General features: G+C 35.9%; 1 protein-coding gene across 4 annotated transcripts in view; it reads left to right on the top strand.

Moving 5' to 3' along the window:
* The window catches only part of LOC107702459 (vesicle transport through interaction with t-SNAREs homolog 1A-like), a 136,852-nt gene that overhangs the window by 11,632 nt on the left and 109,528 nt on the right, over positions 1-15,692 (top strand). For all 4 annotated transcript variants that reach the window (XM_016504786.1, XM_016504788.1, XM_016504789.1 and 1 more), the window contains exon 4: positions 11,505-11,582. In XM_016504786.1, coding sequence (XP_016360272.1) covers positions 11,505-11,582 — 78 coding nt within the window. The remainder of the gene's footprint in view (positions 1-11,504; positions 11,583-15,692) is intronic.

The following is a 15,692-nucleotide window of genomic DNA, read 5'->3' as shown; positions in this document are numbered from 1 at the left end:
CATTTCATTACACCAAATACACAAAATAATGTTCTTTTTAGCAACATCATATGACCCCTTTAATAAAACTAATTGGGAAAAAGTGGATCTGTTTAAAGCAAGAGGATAATATATATAAATATGCATGTGTGTGTGTGTATATACAGTATATATATATATGCAGCCATAGTGCACCAGAACAGCTACCACACACCAGCTTATTGTGGAGAGGAGAGGAGAGGAGAGGAGACAGAGTTGATGAAGCCAATCAGTGTATGGGGATGATTAGGAGGCCATGATGATGGACAGAGGCCAGTGGGTAAATTTGGCCAGGGTTACACCCCTACTCTTTTTTTCGAAGGACATCCTGGGATTTTTAATGACCACAGAGAGTCAGGTTTAACGTCTCATCCGAAGGACGGTGCTTGTTGACAGTATAGTGTCCCCATCACTACACTGGGGCGTTAGGACCCACACAGACCACAGGGTGAGCACCCCCTGCTGTCCTCACTAACACCTCTTCCAGCAGCAACCTAGTTTTCCCAGGAGGTCTCCCATCTAGGCACTGACCAGGCACAACCCTGCTTAGCTTCAGTGGGGGACCAGTCTTGGGCTACAGGGTGATATGGCTGCATATATATGTAGTTTAATATTGAAAAATGATTAGGTTTCTTTTTGATTTTGTCACATCAATACAGAGACGAGAAACCTAGCTAAACTGCATCATCAGGTTCAATTCCTGGTTCTGACACATTTCCTTCTGTGAACGACAGATGGCGACATTGTTCAAGGTATCAGGAAGATATCACTCGCTCATCACTGCTTTTAGGCAATTGCTAATCAAAGTCGTTTTTTTTGATATTGGTAGATCATCAGTCTCTTTTTGACTTCTTTCCTTTGAGGAACTCTGAGATTAAACGCTGTGAATGTTGGGGTACTTGTTTGCTCATTTGGAGGGCAAGTGGCGCTTGTAGGCAGAGCGGCTGGGGTCTGGGTGAATGTTTGAGTACAGGTCTCTCCCACCTTTCTACACTCAAAGACTTCTCCTCAAGAGTTCTGCTTTGCTCTCAGCAGTAGTGATTTAATCTTTATGAACTGTGCTCTTTTAATGGACTGACTTCTGAGACTAATAGTCTTTTAAAAACTGGCATTACATTTGCATAATCATTTATGAATGTGCCGTTTTTTAAATTTTTTTAAATTTATTTTTTTACAAATTTTGATGACAGAAAAAGAAATGCAAATTATAATGATTCATTTTACTATTTGTATTTTGCTAGGACCTAATTTTTATGTTTGAATAAATTGTGAATATTTTGGTTGTATTAATGAAGAGTTTAATAGTAATAAGGTTTTGTTTACATGAAATGTCAGTGCTTTTCATAGTTTTTTTTTATACCATGCTTTTTACAAGAGTATTTAAGAGATATAGAGAAAATGTGCATCTGAAATCATGTCATTTGTGAAGCATGGTCCTAAGCCATAAATGTGCAAAGAAAATATGTTGTTTAGTTTGATTGTTCTATTGATTATAAATTATAAATGTGCTTTTATAATTGTTGTACAGTCACAAGACAATTATGAGAATTGATCTTATTTTAAATTCCACTTTCCTATTCAAAATTGCGACAATTGCTTGAATAATTCCTGCAAGCAATAAGTAAAATGAACTCCTGACTCTAGCTGTTAGTATTCGGTATTCAAGAACCCTATAAAGCATTTATCAGGTCACTTTTGCAGTGCTAAACATGTTTTGTTATCATTGTTTGGGATTGAATCAATTCAAAGATTGTTTATCAGAGCAGATTATTTTAATAGGTGTTGTGGTTGTGAAGAAAGCGCAAATGACCTTGAAATAAAATTAATATTAAGGTTAATACACTGTAAAATACTGAATTATATAAAAACATCTTCAAGTGAAATAGAAGCTATGTTCTCGTGGCTGGATATTTTTGCTTTATATCTTTTTACTAATTCTTGAAGAATACATTTTCAGGGTTTACTCAGAGTTGGCTGACCTCAGTGGTTTGCTGAGACATTCTAAGATGTAATGTAAGGTCTAAGAATGTAATGTATGGTCTAAGGATTGTATATTTTGACCAATAACATAAAAAAATGAACATGACTATGGGTTTAATAAGATTTATCAAAGGCTTCTGTAGTAATATGTCTAATATTAAGTGTAGTCTGAGAAGTTTACAGTGAAATTATACAATGTGACCTAGTTTTCCAATGGTAAATTTGCCGTAGTTGTTAAAAATGTCAGATTGTGGGCAGCTTTGTTATTTCGTTAAAATTGTCTCGCAAGGGTAAATGGACGCCTTTGAGTGATTTGTGACATTTATCAAAAAGTCTTTGTCAACGGACAGTTTTACGTTATGAAATTACTAGTCAAGGTCCAGGTCACAGATGCAGCAAAACTTTGTTGGAGTTTGTTAAATCCCTTCAGGGGTTTGTTTGTCGGATAAGTGAACTGAACACAGGTTTGTCAATCATCTTGATGAAATCCAATGACTTCAATAAAACTTTGTTGCACTTCCCCAAGTTAACTTTTAATCGTCAAGCTCTTCTCATCTGCAGACTTGTTGCAGCCTTTAGTGCGCTATATCAAGTTTTACACACACAACATGCTTTCCAAATAAGCGCTTTGAATCTTTCAGAATCAAAACTCAAAACTTGTTTCTTAGAGTTCTTGTTATACCAACCAAGTCATCTATTACAGCAGCTTCCACAAAAGAGAACCATGACAGACATACTTGACCTGGATGTTCGACACTTTTAATCGCCTTAAATTAGAGCCGAATGTGCACTCGGAAAAACTCTCGATTGTTGTCTGATTGTTTCATGCCGCTAAGAAGGTAATGCAGATTAGGATAGTTGTGTCCTTTGAGTTTAGCAAGCCTCCTATGACGCCCAAGTCCAATCGCACTCCCTGATTACAAACCTTCTGTGTTTATTATGGAAATCTCAAGGATTGATGGGATTCTTTTTTTGGGATGGTACCGATTTAAGAAGGGACTAAATCGATCTTTTGAACACGTCTTTTATCATGGAGTTGTTTTCCGCAGGGCGCCTTGCGGATTGGTTGGTACTCTGAGATGGGATTGTGTGGCTTTGCAGAGATCAGCGCTGTGGCGTGTACTCTAATCGCAGTGATGAGACGATGATGAGGTGAAGGAGTGTGTCACTCGAAGGAGAAAATCAAGCCTCCATGGCTGGGAATGAAGAGACCATGTACTTAATAAGAAGTGGAGTGCCACCAGTCTGAGTGTATTTTAAATCCTAATTTTATAGTGTAGTATTTAGATGTATTACATGATTTATTAAATAAAATAAAAAACTAAAATAAATAGTACATTGCAATTTATAAAACAATCATGAAAATCAAATTAAATTGGAATTATAATAATTATAATAAATTGGAAATATAAAAAATATTTATCATTTACATTAAAACTTCTGTAGTAATAAGCAAATTTAATGATCGAATTTATCTACAAATCTTCATAAAAGTATTAAGATTTTAGTTACTAAATTGGAATTATAATAATTATAATAAATTGGAAATATAAAATAATATTTATCATTTATATTAAAAATTCTGTAGTAATAAGCAAATTTAATGATCGAATTTATCTACAAATCTTCATAAAAGTATTAAGATTTTAGTTAAATAATTTGTTGATAATTGTGCTGTGTTTTTGGGTGGTGACTTGGTTATTTTAATGGATAATCTCCTATTTGTCTTCCTAGATACCCGTGACACAGATCAGGTAGAGCTTTTCAATTCAGGACAAACACTTCCATGTTTCTCTGTGTGTGTGTGTGTGTGTGTTTGAGAGCAGAGCTGTCTCCTCTCTCGGCCTGTTCCTATCGCTCCTGTAAAGTGAAAGTGACATGTGACACCCCCGGAAAATGATGAACTGACATGAGGGACGAAAAAGGGTGACAAAAATGTTTTGATTTGCCAGACCAGCTTAAGTATGAAAAATCATGAAGTATTTATGAAATGTATTATGAATCATTGGCTTGGTTTTTCCCCCGTCTTTTAAAATGCACGCCCCCCCCCAAAAAAGAGAGAGAGAAAATGTTGACGTCTCAGACTCCATAGACATCAACTGGTCCTCCTCGTTAATGGAGTGATATATTTACAGTGCATATGCAATCTGTAAATTATTGCTGAGTTTTTCTCCATAATGAGGACGAGAGGGTTATATCGTTTTTTCAGAGAGGATTTTGGCTGGTATTAAAATAATGGTGAAAGCTTGGGGTGGAAATTTGCTTTTTGTTATTGATTAAAATTAGGCATATCTGAAATTTAATGTCACATCACACTTTTTTAAAACATTAAGAGCTTACAGACAGAGTCGGTCTAGGTAGCAAACCATTTCTATATATCATTTTTCTTTACAATTATTACCATATTAAACCATATTTCTATTCGTGTTGTTTGTAGAAGTAATTTTTATTGTACTTGAATTTATCTTTTATTTTAAATTAGCTTTTTTTAATCAGTGTTATTTAGTTTTAATTTTATTCTATATTAAAGGATTAATTTATTTGAAATGCATTAAGCATTGTATCAGCTAAATAAATGTTTGTATTTTTTTTATTAAATGAATCGATTATATAATTATAATATTTTTTCTTTGTTAAATTATACAATTAGATAATTATATTTAAATACATATTTATCAATTACCACACACGCACAAACAAAAATAATGTGTAAATGAGTTTAGAGTTCATCTCCTTTCCGACAGAGATATATACAGAAAGGATTAGCAGAGGCCTCGGATAAATATCTTGTCTTGAACTTCCGTCTTGAGCTCTATTGTGATGAATGGTTGCAGTTGATTTCACAGGACCACACTTCATTGTGACCGTGGATGAGGCCTTTGTTTAAATCTCCATTTGAATTTGGTGCACATAGGGCAGCGACAAATATACATACATGTATAGAATTAATGATGTGGTTAAGCTGCTGTGTATGTTTGGGTATTTTTATGCTAATGACGTGAACATTCATCCCAGACAATAGTCGCGTTGCGAGGAGGAGAGGGAGAGACCGAGCGAGGCGTTATTCAATGCGTAGCCATTCATTCCCGCGTGTATTCGACACAATAATAGCATATAAGCTCGGCTTTCTTTATGACTGGTTGCATTGGAGTGTTCTTAGATGAAACACTCGGAACAGGCATCAGATACTAAATATGGCATGAACTTAGGTCAGAAGAAAAAAAACAAAACAAATCTTTTCTTTTTTTTTTTTCCAGAAGGAGAGAGTTAGATGGAGAGAGAAAGACGGATCGGGGGAGGTGAAGAAAGACAAGAAAAAAAAAGAAGTTATTTTCTGTGCAGGGTTCAGTGAACCATATGTAGGTAGCCACAGGCTAATGGGCGATTGGTCCCTGGCTCGCCAGGTATCTTGTGCCTCAGAAATCCCTCCTCCATTTCCTCTAATCTCACCTTTTCTCTGGTGGTGACCCAGGGAGGCCCGTTTCATTCCCCACTGCACGCCAGAGGAGAGTGCTGTGATGGGAGCCGGCCCGGCCCTGCCAGCTCTGGCAGTCTCCCTCCCCACCGGCTCTTCTCTATTGATTTCTCCACTCTTGCCTAGCCGGGGTCTGCTCTACCAGTGCCCGCACTGGCCCCGCTCCCTACCCAGCATTAATGTGAGAAAACGCTCGGCAGCCAGAGAAACGGGCTTTGATTTTTCATTAGAACTGCTTCCATATTTTAATATTGGGTTTAATCGGCGCTTATGCCTTAAAGAAATAACCATTCACAGCGACTCCCCGGCCTTCAAGAAGTATATGCTGTTTCTTCAATCAAAGCTGCTTGAATTTGCTCTTTTGTTGGGAGTTCACTTGCAATCGTTTTTCCCTCGCTCTCTGTATGTGGGCAGAGTCATTAGGTTTATTGACTGCACTTGGTGTTGCGAACATGACATTGACAGAAATATCCGTGGCTGGATTGAACAGTTTTATTATATTATTTAGAAACTTTTTCTGACCCTTTTTTTTTGGCATCTTTTGTTTTTTATTTAAAATTATAATTTTTTCCCTCAACCTTCCTTTTTTATAATTTTATGTAGATGTTTCTGACAAATTACAGTTTTATTTTTTTTATTGACATATATCACTTATTTGGACATATTAAATGATTTATGAAATAATATTCTAAATGATAATGAAAACGGTTCCATGACTGCTTGCAGGATAACATAAAAACAGTGTTTAAATAATTAAATTAGAATTCTATTAATTAGAATAGATTGGAAATGTAAAAGGAACATTTATTTATAGAAATTACTGTTATAATATTAATAAAATAATTTGCTTTGCTAATCTAACACTTTTGTTTAAAAAAACAATTAGCCACAATAATTTGTAATTTAAATATTTTGTCAAAAATATGACGATATAATTATTAATATTATATTATAATTGCATTTTTATAATTATAAAATATACAATAAATTATAATTTTTTAAAATTAATTGCAAAGAGCAATAGTCTACTCAGCACTGATATACAGTATCACAATAGCATATTAATTTTATTTTAATTTTAATGGCCTCCGTTTGTTCCTGATTTTTTTTCTTCATGCTTTGTTTTTTTGAAATACACAATGCACTGCGAATTAAAGGCACACACCAGTAACCTGTGTGCTAATGAGAGACTCCATGCTGATATCAGTCCATGTGTTGTGCACAGCTCCTGCGATTTTTTACGTAAATGTCACACCGACGCACACTAAACCAAACACATCTGTCCATCTATCACCCATACGACAGATTTGATGTTACCAAAGACTAAAGAAGAAATCACAGAGGCACAAAAGACCCTTCTGCGACCGTCATTACTTTGTGCCTTTATCTGATATCGTATCAAGTGCACAACCTCCTACAATTTATTTCCTAGATGTTAAAAGAGAAAAGCAGCATTATGTGTGCGCGGGTGGATGTGAAGCTTCCTGTGCATGTGTGAATAGTATTCTTTCTGCTTGCGGATGGTGTTAGACCCCTGCTAGGATGAGATGCATTATTTAAGACTGTTGTGATACTGGAGCCTGCTTGAAAAGGTCTTTGCTTTCTTCAACCACTACAGCACTTTGCTCTAGACCAGATGCTCTCAGAAAAACACATGACTCTTTGTCCGCTGTTGCAAAACACAGTTTAACATCACAAAACACACAAGGTGCATTCACACAATGCCCTAATAACAATCACATTTCTTTATATTTAATGCCATTCATTGTTAGTCATAGTCGTTTTCTCATGTGCTTTCTAGATTTGATTTTTTGTTCCACCAATCAGCAGTATGATGTGAATAATTTTTTTTCTTGCTTATTTTACCCCCACTTGAATTGTCAATTCCCCTTAAACATTTTCAGCAGATTATTAGCTGCAGAAAGAAAAGGTTAAATGGCAATTTGAGGCAGCCACATTGTGTTTGACTAAAGTCCCATTAACTCGAAATCAGAACTGGCCAGACATTTTCCCACTGGTGAGAAATACTTAATGAAACACACTTTATAAATTAAATATCATTAATTACTCTTCACGGTTTGCCACCAGCCGTGTGGTTTCCGAGTGGAAAAGTGGAGGACAAAGCTTTGGCAGTGTCACTTCAGGGCCTCTCATTAAACTCTGCCCCTGGGTATTTTTATGCCTTTTAATGCCTATCTAATGAACTGTTTACTTTTGCTGCAGTTCAGGTTCCATTATTATTTGCGTCCTTGTGTTGCCGTTTGCTGTCAGTGTGCAGTGTTGTGGGGTGAAAAAAAATGCAATAATGATGAACAATAAGAGATAGCAGTTGATTTATAATAAGATATTTTTGTGGTAATTATTTCTAACATTTGTAACTTTTTTTCATTATTTTACTTTTCCCTGCCCTTAGAACTAAAGGTTAGTTTTTTTTTTAAATTGTTATTATCGCTTGAATTCTTTTAATTAACCACATAGGTTGTTTGGATGGTGTAAATATGTTTTTAATATGCTTTTATATTTATGTAATAATACATTTATTTGACTAATATCTGCTGCAGTTTTCATATGATTCTCATTTCAGACAATATATGATAATGTTTTTGAGCTCATATAAATATTTAGCATGCACGATGCATATGCAATTATGGTTTGGTTGAACAGTTTTTTTTTGCATTGTGCATCATGTCAACAGACTTATGACACACATTTTTGACAGGACACAAAAACCCTCGTCTCTGGTTTGATGAGAAATGTCTGTTTTAAAAGGCAGTCAGACCACTTTGCATACATTTAAGATGGATCTTTGTACTTTTTCCCTGTGCTTCCGGGAATAGAAGCAAATTCTCATTTTTAAAGATTAAAACAAGTGACAAGAGAAAGACCTTTCAAATAGATTAAAAAAAGATTTCGCTTTTTTTTTGTGTATAGCAATAAGGTATCTCCATTCTTACGATTACAAAGCCTTTTCTCTGGGTTTTTATGTTTTAGTGCAGGTTTTATATTTGAGCGCTCTAGCTGAACTATGCAATATGTAGGAACTTTAAAATCCATTGATTATTTCTTCTTTTTTATGAACTTTTAAAAAAACGAGAGCTTATTATTTTTTTAAACTTTCATATCATTCCAATCGATTTTAGGTAATTTTGGGTCGTGATTAATATGCAATAATATGCAATACCCCAGTGATCTAAATAAATAGCTCCACTTTATTAATTCATGGCATATAGAAGATAAGTAAGTAGGAAAATAAATAATTCTAATAACCAATAACTCGGCTCCGATCCAATGCAAAGTACCAATCAAAGTATTTCCTAGGGTTAAGCAGTCAATATTGCCCAGCTGCTGTGCTATAGCAGCAGATGAAGGGAGAATAATTAGTGTGCGGCTTGTTTTACTGCAGGGGGAGTTGCAAAATGGTGTAAACGGGCTGGGAGAGGCGTCTCGCTTTGTTTCTATGACTAGTTTTCCCCTTCGAAGACTTAAGGCTGCATTTGCCATTCTTTTTGTGCGAGATGTACTCAAAGGTTACATCGTGAAAGTGGTTGATGCTCTCAGCTACAACAAACAGCTATTTAGAAGAAGAAGAATGAAACAGAAATAGGGTTTGAAGACGAGAGTGTGTGCATTCAAATGAAGGCATCTCCAAGGCTTCCGTTTTCAATTATGAACATGCTGACATTCCCCAAAGTTCCTCTGCTGTTCTTTAAGATGGAACATGTGGGTGTGTTTTTTTTCCCCTCGTCAGAAGATGCGCTTTGTTTGTGGTGCTCGTTTGTGAAATAACGGAGGTGGCACGCTCTGAAGTGTTGGGTGTGTGTGTGTTTTCTTTTTTGGACACGGCATTTTTTTTCCCAACTGCGTAGCGGAGGAGAGACGGAGGAACGAGCCCAAATCTGATGGCACGCCAATCGCGTCGACCTGGGTGATGAATTATTCTCTGTCTAGCTCCCTGGCTTGGTATTATCACAGGGTCTGCCAGAGAACAGGGCTGACAGCAGTGATAGCCCCCAGAACACATTTCCCTCTGACAACTGATACTTTCCTAATATGCTCCCTGCCTCTGTCTTGTACTATGGTCCACCATTCTACACTTTTTATATATTTAAGTGAAAGGGGGGCTTTTGCTATTGTATCCGAGGGCTCCGGTTCACTCAAGCCACACTAGAACTAGATTGCACACACACACGCTCACACACGTCCTCTCTTTCTGCGACACACATGCTCGCTCTCTCGCTTTAGTATATCACCTGGTGTAAGTATTTTTGTTTCGTTTGCTGATCCAACAGGGGGCTCTCGTGCTTTAGAAATGTGTGATTTTTCAAGTCAAGTGAACTAATGCTTGTTTTTTCTCTCTTTCTCCCCTTGCCCCTCTTCTTTTTCCTTCTCAATCTCTTCACTTTCTCTCTTTCTCCTCTTTCAGAAGATGCGCTTTGTTTGTGGTGCTCGTTTGTGAAATAATGTGCAGACAAATGCAAACAATTGCTGATCGGTTAAATCAGAAATGATACGAGATATGACACGTATATATTTTAAAACCGAATGATCTGTCAGCCTCCTTTTTTAGAAATATCAATTCCTACATTTGCGCTTTATATTAACTACTTTTGTTTGTGATCTAAATAAAAAGAAATTGAGAATAGTGCAAATTCATGACTAATTATTCTTCCCAAAAATAAATAAACAGAGGGTTTGGGGAAAAAGAGATTTTTAGTATTATTTCACATAGGTACAAGGATATAAAAAGGAAGTTAGTTGTTAGAATTTATATATTTTTCTTCATTTATCGACAAAATGATGATGGCTTTAAATGTTCTGTTCACATATATTTTATGTATATTTTTATTTTATGTATGTATGCATATTTAAATATATATGTGTTATTTTATAACTTTTGAACAGAGATTTTAAAGCTATAAACTTCATATATCTATAAATAAATGTTTCTAAACATTTTGCATGGTGCAAATTAGTGCACATTTTCAGAATGAATCATAAATTGTTGACTGTGATAAAACTCGCCGAACAAACTCCACTTTTTATTTGTTCACGTCCTATCCTCCAGGATTTGACCGCATCCTCTGCTAGAAATTCTGACACAGCATTGCATCACAAAATGCAGTTCTTGGATAGCAGTTATTTTGCTGTTTAGTTTTCCCGTGGCTCGCATGCACCTTTCCCTGCTCTCATCCTCCCGAAGACTGCCAGCCCGCAGGAAGAGCGAACAGAGGGAAGCAAAGGGCTCTTGGTAAACGCTATCTCAGTGTGTTTTCTTTTTCTCCTCCGCACCACCAGTGTGTGTTTAGTTTGGAGGGTATTTGAAGAGGTCGGGTGTGTTGGTAAACATGCCATACTCGGCTTCTGCGCTCGCTGAATCGGAGGTGGCACGCTCTGAAGTGTTGGGTGTGTGTGTGTTTTCTTTTTTGGACACGGCATTTTTTTTCCCAACTGCGTAGCGGAGGAGAGACGGGGGAACGAGCCCAAATCTGATGGCACGCCAATCGCGTCGACCTGGGTGATGAATTATTCTCTGTCTAGCTCCCTGGCTTGGTATTATCACAGGGTCTGCCAGAGAACAGGGCTGACAGCAGTGATAGCCCCCAGAACACATTTCCCTCTGACAACTGATACTTTCCTAATATGCTCCCTGCCTCTGTCTTGTACTATGGTCCACCATTCTACACTTTTTATATATTTAAGTGAAAGGGGGGCTTTTGCTATTGTATCCGAGGGCTCCGGTTCACTCAAGCCACACTAGAACTAGATTGCACACACACACGCTCACACACGTCCTCTCTTTCTGCGACACACATGCTCGCTCTCTCGCTTTAGTATATCACCTGGTGTAAGTATTTTTGTTTCGTTTGCTGATCCAACAGGGGGCTCTCGTGCTTTAGAAATGTGTGATTTTTCAAGTCAAGTGAACTAATGCTTGTTTTTTCTCTCTTTCTCCCCTTGCCCCTCTTCTTTTTCCTTCTCAATCTCTTCACTTTCTCTCTTTCTCCTCTTTCTCAACCTCTTCCCATTGCAGAAAAGGTCACGTATTGCCTACAGTGATGAGGTGCGGAACGAGCTCCTGGGGGATGATGGGAGCTCCTCGGAGAGTCAGGTAGGGTGTTAATCAGCGGCTGTGCTTTCCCAGTGTGGGTGGCTGCTTGGGGTGAGGACGGGTCAGGGCCACGAGGGGCAAAGAGAGGCAGGCATTGGCACCCAGTCATGCAGAAGCAACACTGTTTAATGCAAAGCTGCCCAATGCTGAATGGGCTTTAGGCGCTAACCAGTGTCTGGGCAGCACCAGATTGGGGTAAATTCCCGCTTTCTCCCAGCTGTTCACCATCCGCCTCAGTCCTTATTCTTCTAAAAATGGCCCCCCCAAATCAAAAAAAACAAAAAAACCTGCAGCTTTCAAAGTTCCCTAAACTGAGGGTGGGGTGAAAACTATGTAAATAAAAAAAAAAATTAAATGAATGTTAGTATTTCACATAGATATAAAGATATATATAAATCTTCAGATATCGGCAAGAAGTTGATGGCTATAAAGGTTCTGTTCAAAAGTATTTTAAATAATAATCTTACGCACACACACACACACACACACACACACACACGTATACATATATTTATATGAGTTTAGATTGTTTATTTATATATAAATAAATGTGTGTGTATGCATGTTATTTAAATATTTTTAAAAATATTTCTAAATATCTAACATTTAAAAATATTAAAACAATTTAAATTACATATAATTTAATAACAATTTAAATAAATAGTATTTGTGTATATGTAATATATGTCATTAATTTTTGTCAGTATGTTTGTGTGTACATATATAAAATATAATATAATGTCATATAATATTATACATGTTATATATGAATATATTTATATATATTTTATTATATTATATTCACACTCATATACTCTAAAGTGGAATGTAACATTTTCCATTTTACAATTTTATCACCTACACAGTTGTTTTTAAAAGGTAGACCCCACAATACGTTCCTTTGAATAATTACTGGATTTAATTATCCTGCTATATTTATTGAATATGCCACATGTCAACATACACTCCAAGTGAGTGTATCCACAGGCACCTTGTGAAAGAACCGTGAGATCATTCGTAACTGCTAAAGTTGTTTTTTGTTTTTTTTTGTCTTTTCCCCGCTTATTAGCATTTCACAGATGACCTTTGCACCACACATCTTACAAACATATGTAGCGTTAGCCGTGATGGGTAATTGATATGCATATTCTCACCAAATTAGTGGGACAAAAAAAATGAGTGTGACACTTCATACGAAGTTGAGAGTAGAAGTGTCCCTCGAGCTGTCAAACCCACAGCTAGACATTGATGGTTTTATCAAATTCTTGCAAAAAAAAAAAAAAAAAAAAAAAAAATATATATATAACTTTTATTTTGTTTTTTTTTCATTGTCTCCTTTCTTCCTTTTATAAAATCAGTTTATGACAAATCACATTACTTGAGTTGTTATTCAAACTGCATTCAATGACAGCTTCTTTTATCAAAAATAATTATGAATTGTCGTGGATGGCACAATAGCTCATTTGGTATGGATTTTTAAGATGCAGGCTTTCATACTTTATTCACTTTAGTGGCGTTTGAACAATAGGACAATAGTTTAAAAGGATTATATTTCAGTTCCTGAAGTTTCGTATTCTTTTTCATATTAGCCATTGTCTAAACACTTAAAGATAATTTGCCTAATAACAAGACATTAGAGACAATAACAAGAGATATGTTTTATGTTAGATTGCAGCCATTGATCTGGTAAATGGACGAAGTGCTTTGGGATGTTGTTATATTTAGTGCTTTAGATGCAGTCAAGCTCCCCACTCTCTGTCACCTACAATATCAAAATCCTCTTTTCACACAAACACACAAACAAAAAGCACAAGAGGGTATGAGGATGAGCCATGTACACAATTTGTATATAAATATTTAAATAGATTTTTTTTATTGTTTTTTATTTATATATATTTGTATTATTAATTACATATTTATTTATGTTTGTAAATAGACAAATACATACATTTTACATACATACATTTTATTAAATTATAAAAAATATTTTAACACATTATTTTAACAGTGTACTAAATATCTATATTATTATATTATATTATATTATATTATATTATATTATATTATTAATGCATTATTTATTTATATTTTATCAATTTTCTCAGATTCCAATAGAGTGATATTTAAAAAAATGTTTTATCCCATTTTCCATGAAATAGGAAAAAAATGATCTCATAGACCTTTATGTTCCGTATCAGTTTTACGCATGCATTTTAAATGTGCATAAATATTTTCTTAACGGGGAAAAGAAGGACCAGTTTTCTTCCCGATCAGACCTCAGGTGTTGAATTAACTTCATTTCCATTTAAAGAAAAATAATGAATTAAACTAGGGATGCTAACACAAGACTTGCTGTGAGTGGAGTGGTCAGAACTTCAGGGTTTTTTTAATCGAGCGAGACAGGAGCGATAGAGCGGAGGGGAAGAGATGTGGCGGGGGTGACTGGGGTGAGTCGGTCAATTTAATTCCTGATGATTTAAAAGAGGTCAGGATCATTTCATATAGCCCTGGCTGAGCAGATCATTACCAGTCACAAATCTGTTCGTTACATGGCGAGGATTCATAGCTAAGTAAATAGGGAGCCGTCATAAGTTCTGAAAATAGTGTGTTGGCCCGGCGATAATAGCTAAAGGATGGTTTAATAGAGTTCGGCATTTATTCGTTATCTGTATGCGGACAGAGACCGAATTGGCGCTATCGCTCTTTTTTTTAATAATGTGGTGGTCTACCGTTGCACTTTTTTCTTCAACATCCCTCCCCCTACCCTTTCCACCCGAAACGCACACATTTTTACCACACACGTTCTTGTGTGAGCGCACACACATTTTTTTTCGTACACAAATACTCTGCGGAATAGTTTCGATTTCAGACACAGCAGAAGGCATGGCCACGAGAGATTGGGCAGGTTTGAGCCGGCGTGGACCAGATTTTACAGGCTACAAAGGAAGCAGATTACCACTTGTATCGAGTTCCGTATTGGAAAAAAAATCTTTGTTTGAAAATCCGCTGATTATCATAACAGAAAAATTGCAGCAGTGCAGTTTCGAATAACAACCACATGAAAAAAAACAAAAACAGAATGAACTCATAACATAATTAAACAATTTCGCGATTTTTTTTCCCGCCGTTTCCCGAGAAATGCTTGCGAGTTCAGGTAAAGCAACAAAAGACTGGTGGTCTGGTTTGGTTTAAAGAGGAAAAACAGCAGAAAAGAACAACAGCAAGCTTAAAGGCTTCCAGATTCTCCTGGTAAATCCTCGGCGAGGGCTCGCAATCGTCCAAGCAGCACAAATATGATAGAACAAGGTTTGTTTGGTGTTCATTGAGACGGTCTGCAGGGTTGTGTATAGATCGGGTGAGCTCACAGCAAACCGAAATAGCTACTTCTATAGCGTATTCACAAACTTTGGCCTTTTGAATAATGCAGGCAACTCATTAATAATACTACAAAAAAAATAAATAATACACAGCTAGGAGCTGCAATGTGGCCCGACTTATTTCCTGGTTCTCAGTGTAGAAGTTCATTTTTTTTAACTTAATATTGAAGGTTAACTTCAACATTTTAACTATTTTAGTGTAATTCATTTTTTAGAATTATATGTTTTATTATTATTATTTGTTTTTCCATAGCATGCTCATTGTGTTGTTAGGATATATATGTAATGTAACTTTTATTCTTTTGGGTTAGGGTTAGACACAACCCCAATTATTTAATTATTTTATTAATACTTTTTTGTGTTTCATATTTATTTTCAAATTTGAAACTGAAATGTACAATTTATAGTTAAATGCTTATTTTTATGATGGTTTTATTTTCATTTTTTTTTACGTTTGTTTAGTCCTTGTTTGTTTATTTATTTATTTATTGCAAAAGGTACTTTATATCAGAAACATTGCATCTAGATTTAGTGACGTACTTCAAGATGAGCTTCAACCACAGCTTTGTTGTGAACCCACGGCAGATGGGAGAAAAAGATTTGAAACACACCGTCCCCACCCACAGCGGCCACCACCGCAGTCTGCCTTTTTAGTGAGGTATTAAGTTTATAATTCACGATCCGAGTTCGGTCTCTTTTCTGATATGATAACGAATGATTTAAAAATAGCGAA

The sequence above is a fragment of the Sinocyclocheilus anshuiensis genome, unplaced genomic scaffold (genome assembly GCF_001515605.1).
Source record: "Sinocyclocheilus anshuiensis isolate Anshui unplaced genomic scaffold, SAMN03320099.WGS_v1.1 scaffold190, whole genome shotgun sequence".
In the NCBI taxonomy this organism is placed as follows: domain Eukaryota; kingdom Metazoa; phylum Chordata; class Actinopteri; order Cypriniformes; family Cyprinidae; genus Sinocyclocheilus; species Sinocyclocheilus anshuiensis.
This window is presented reverse-complemented; position numbering and strand designations above follow the sequence as displayed.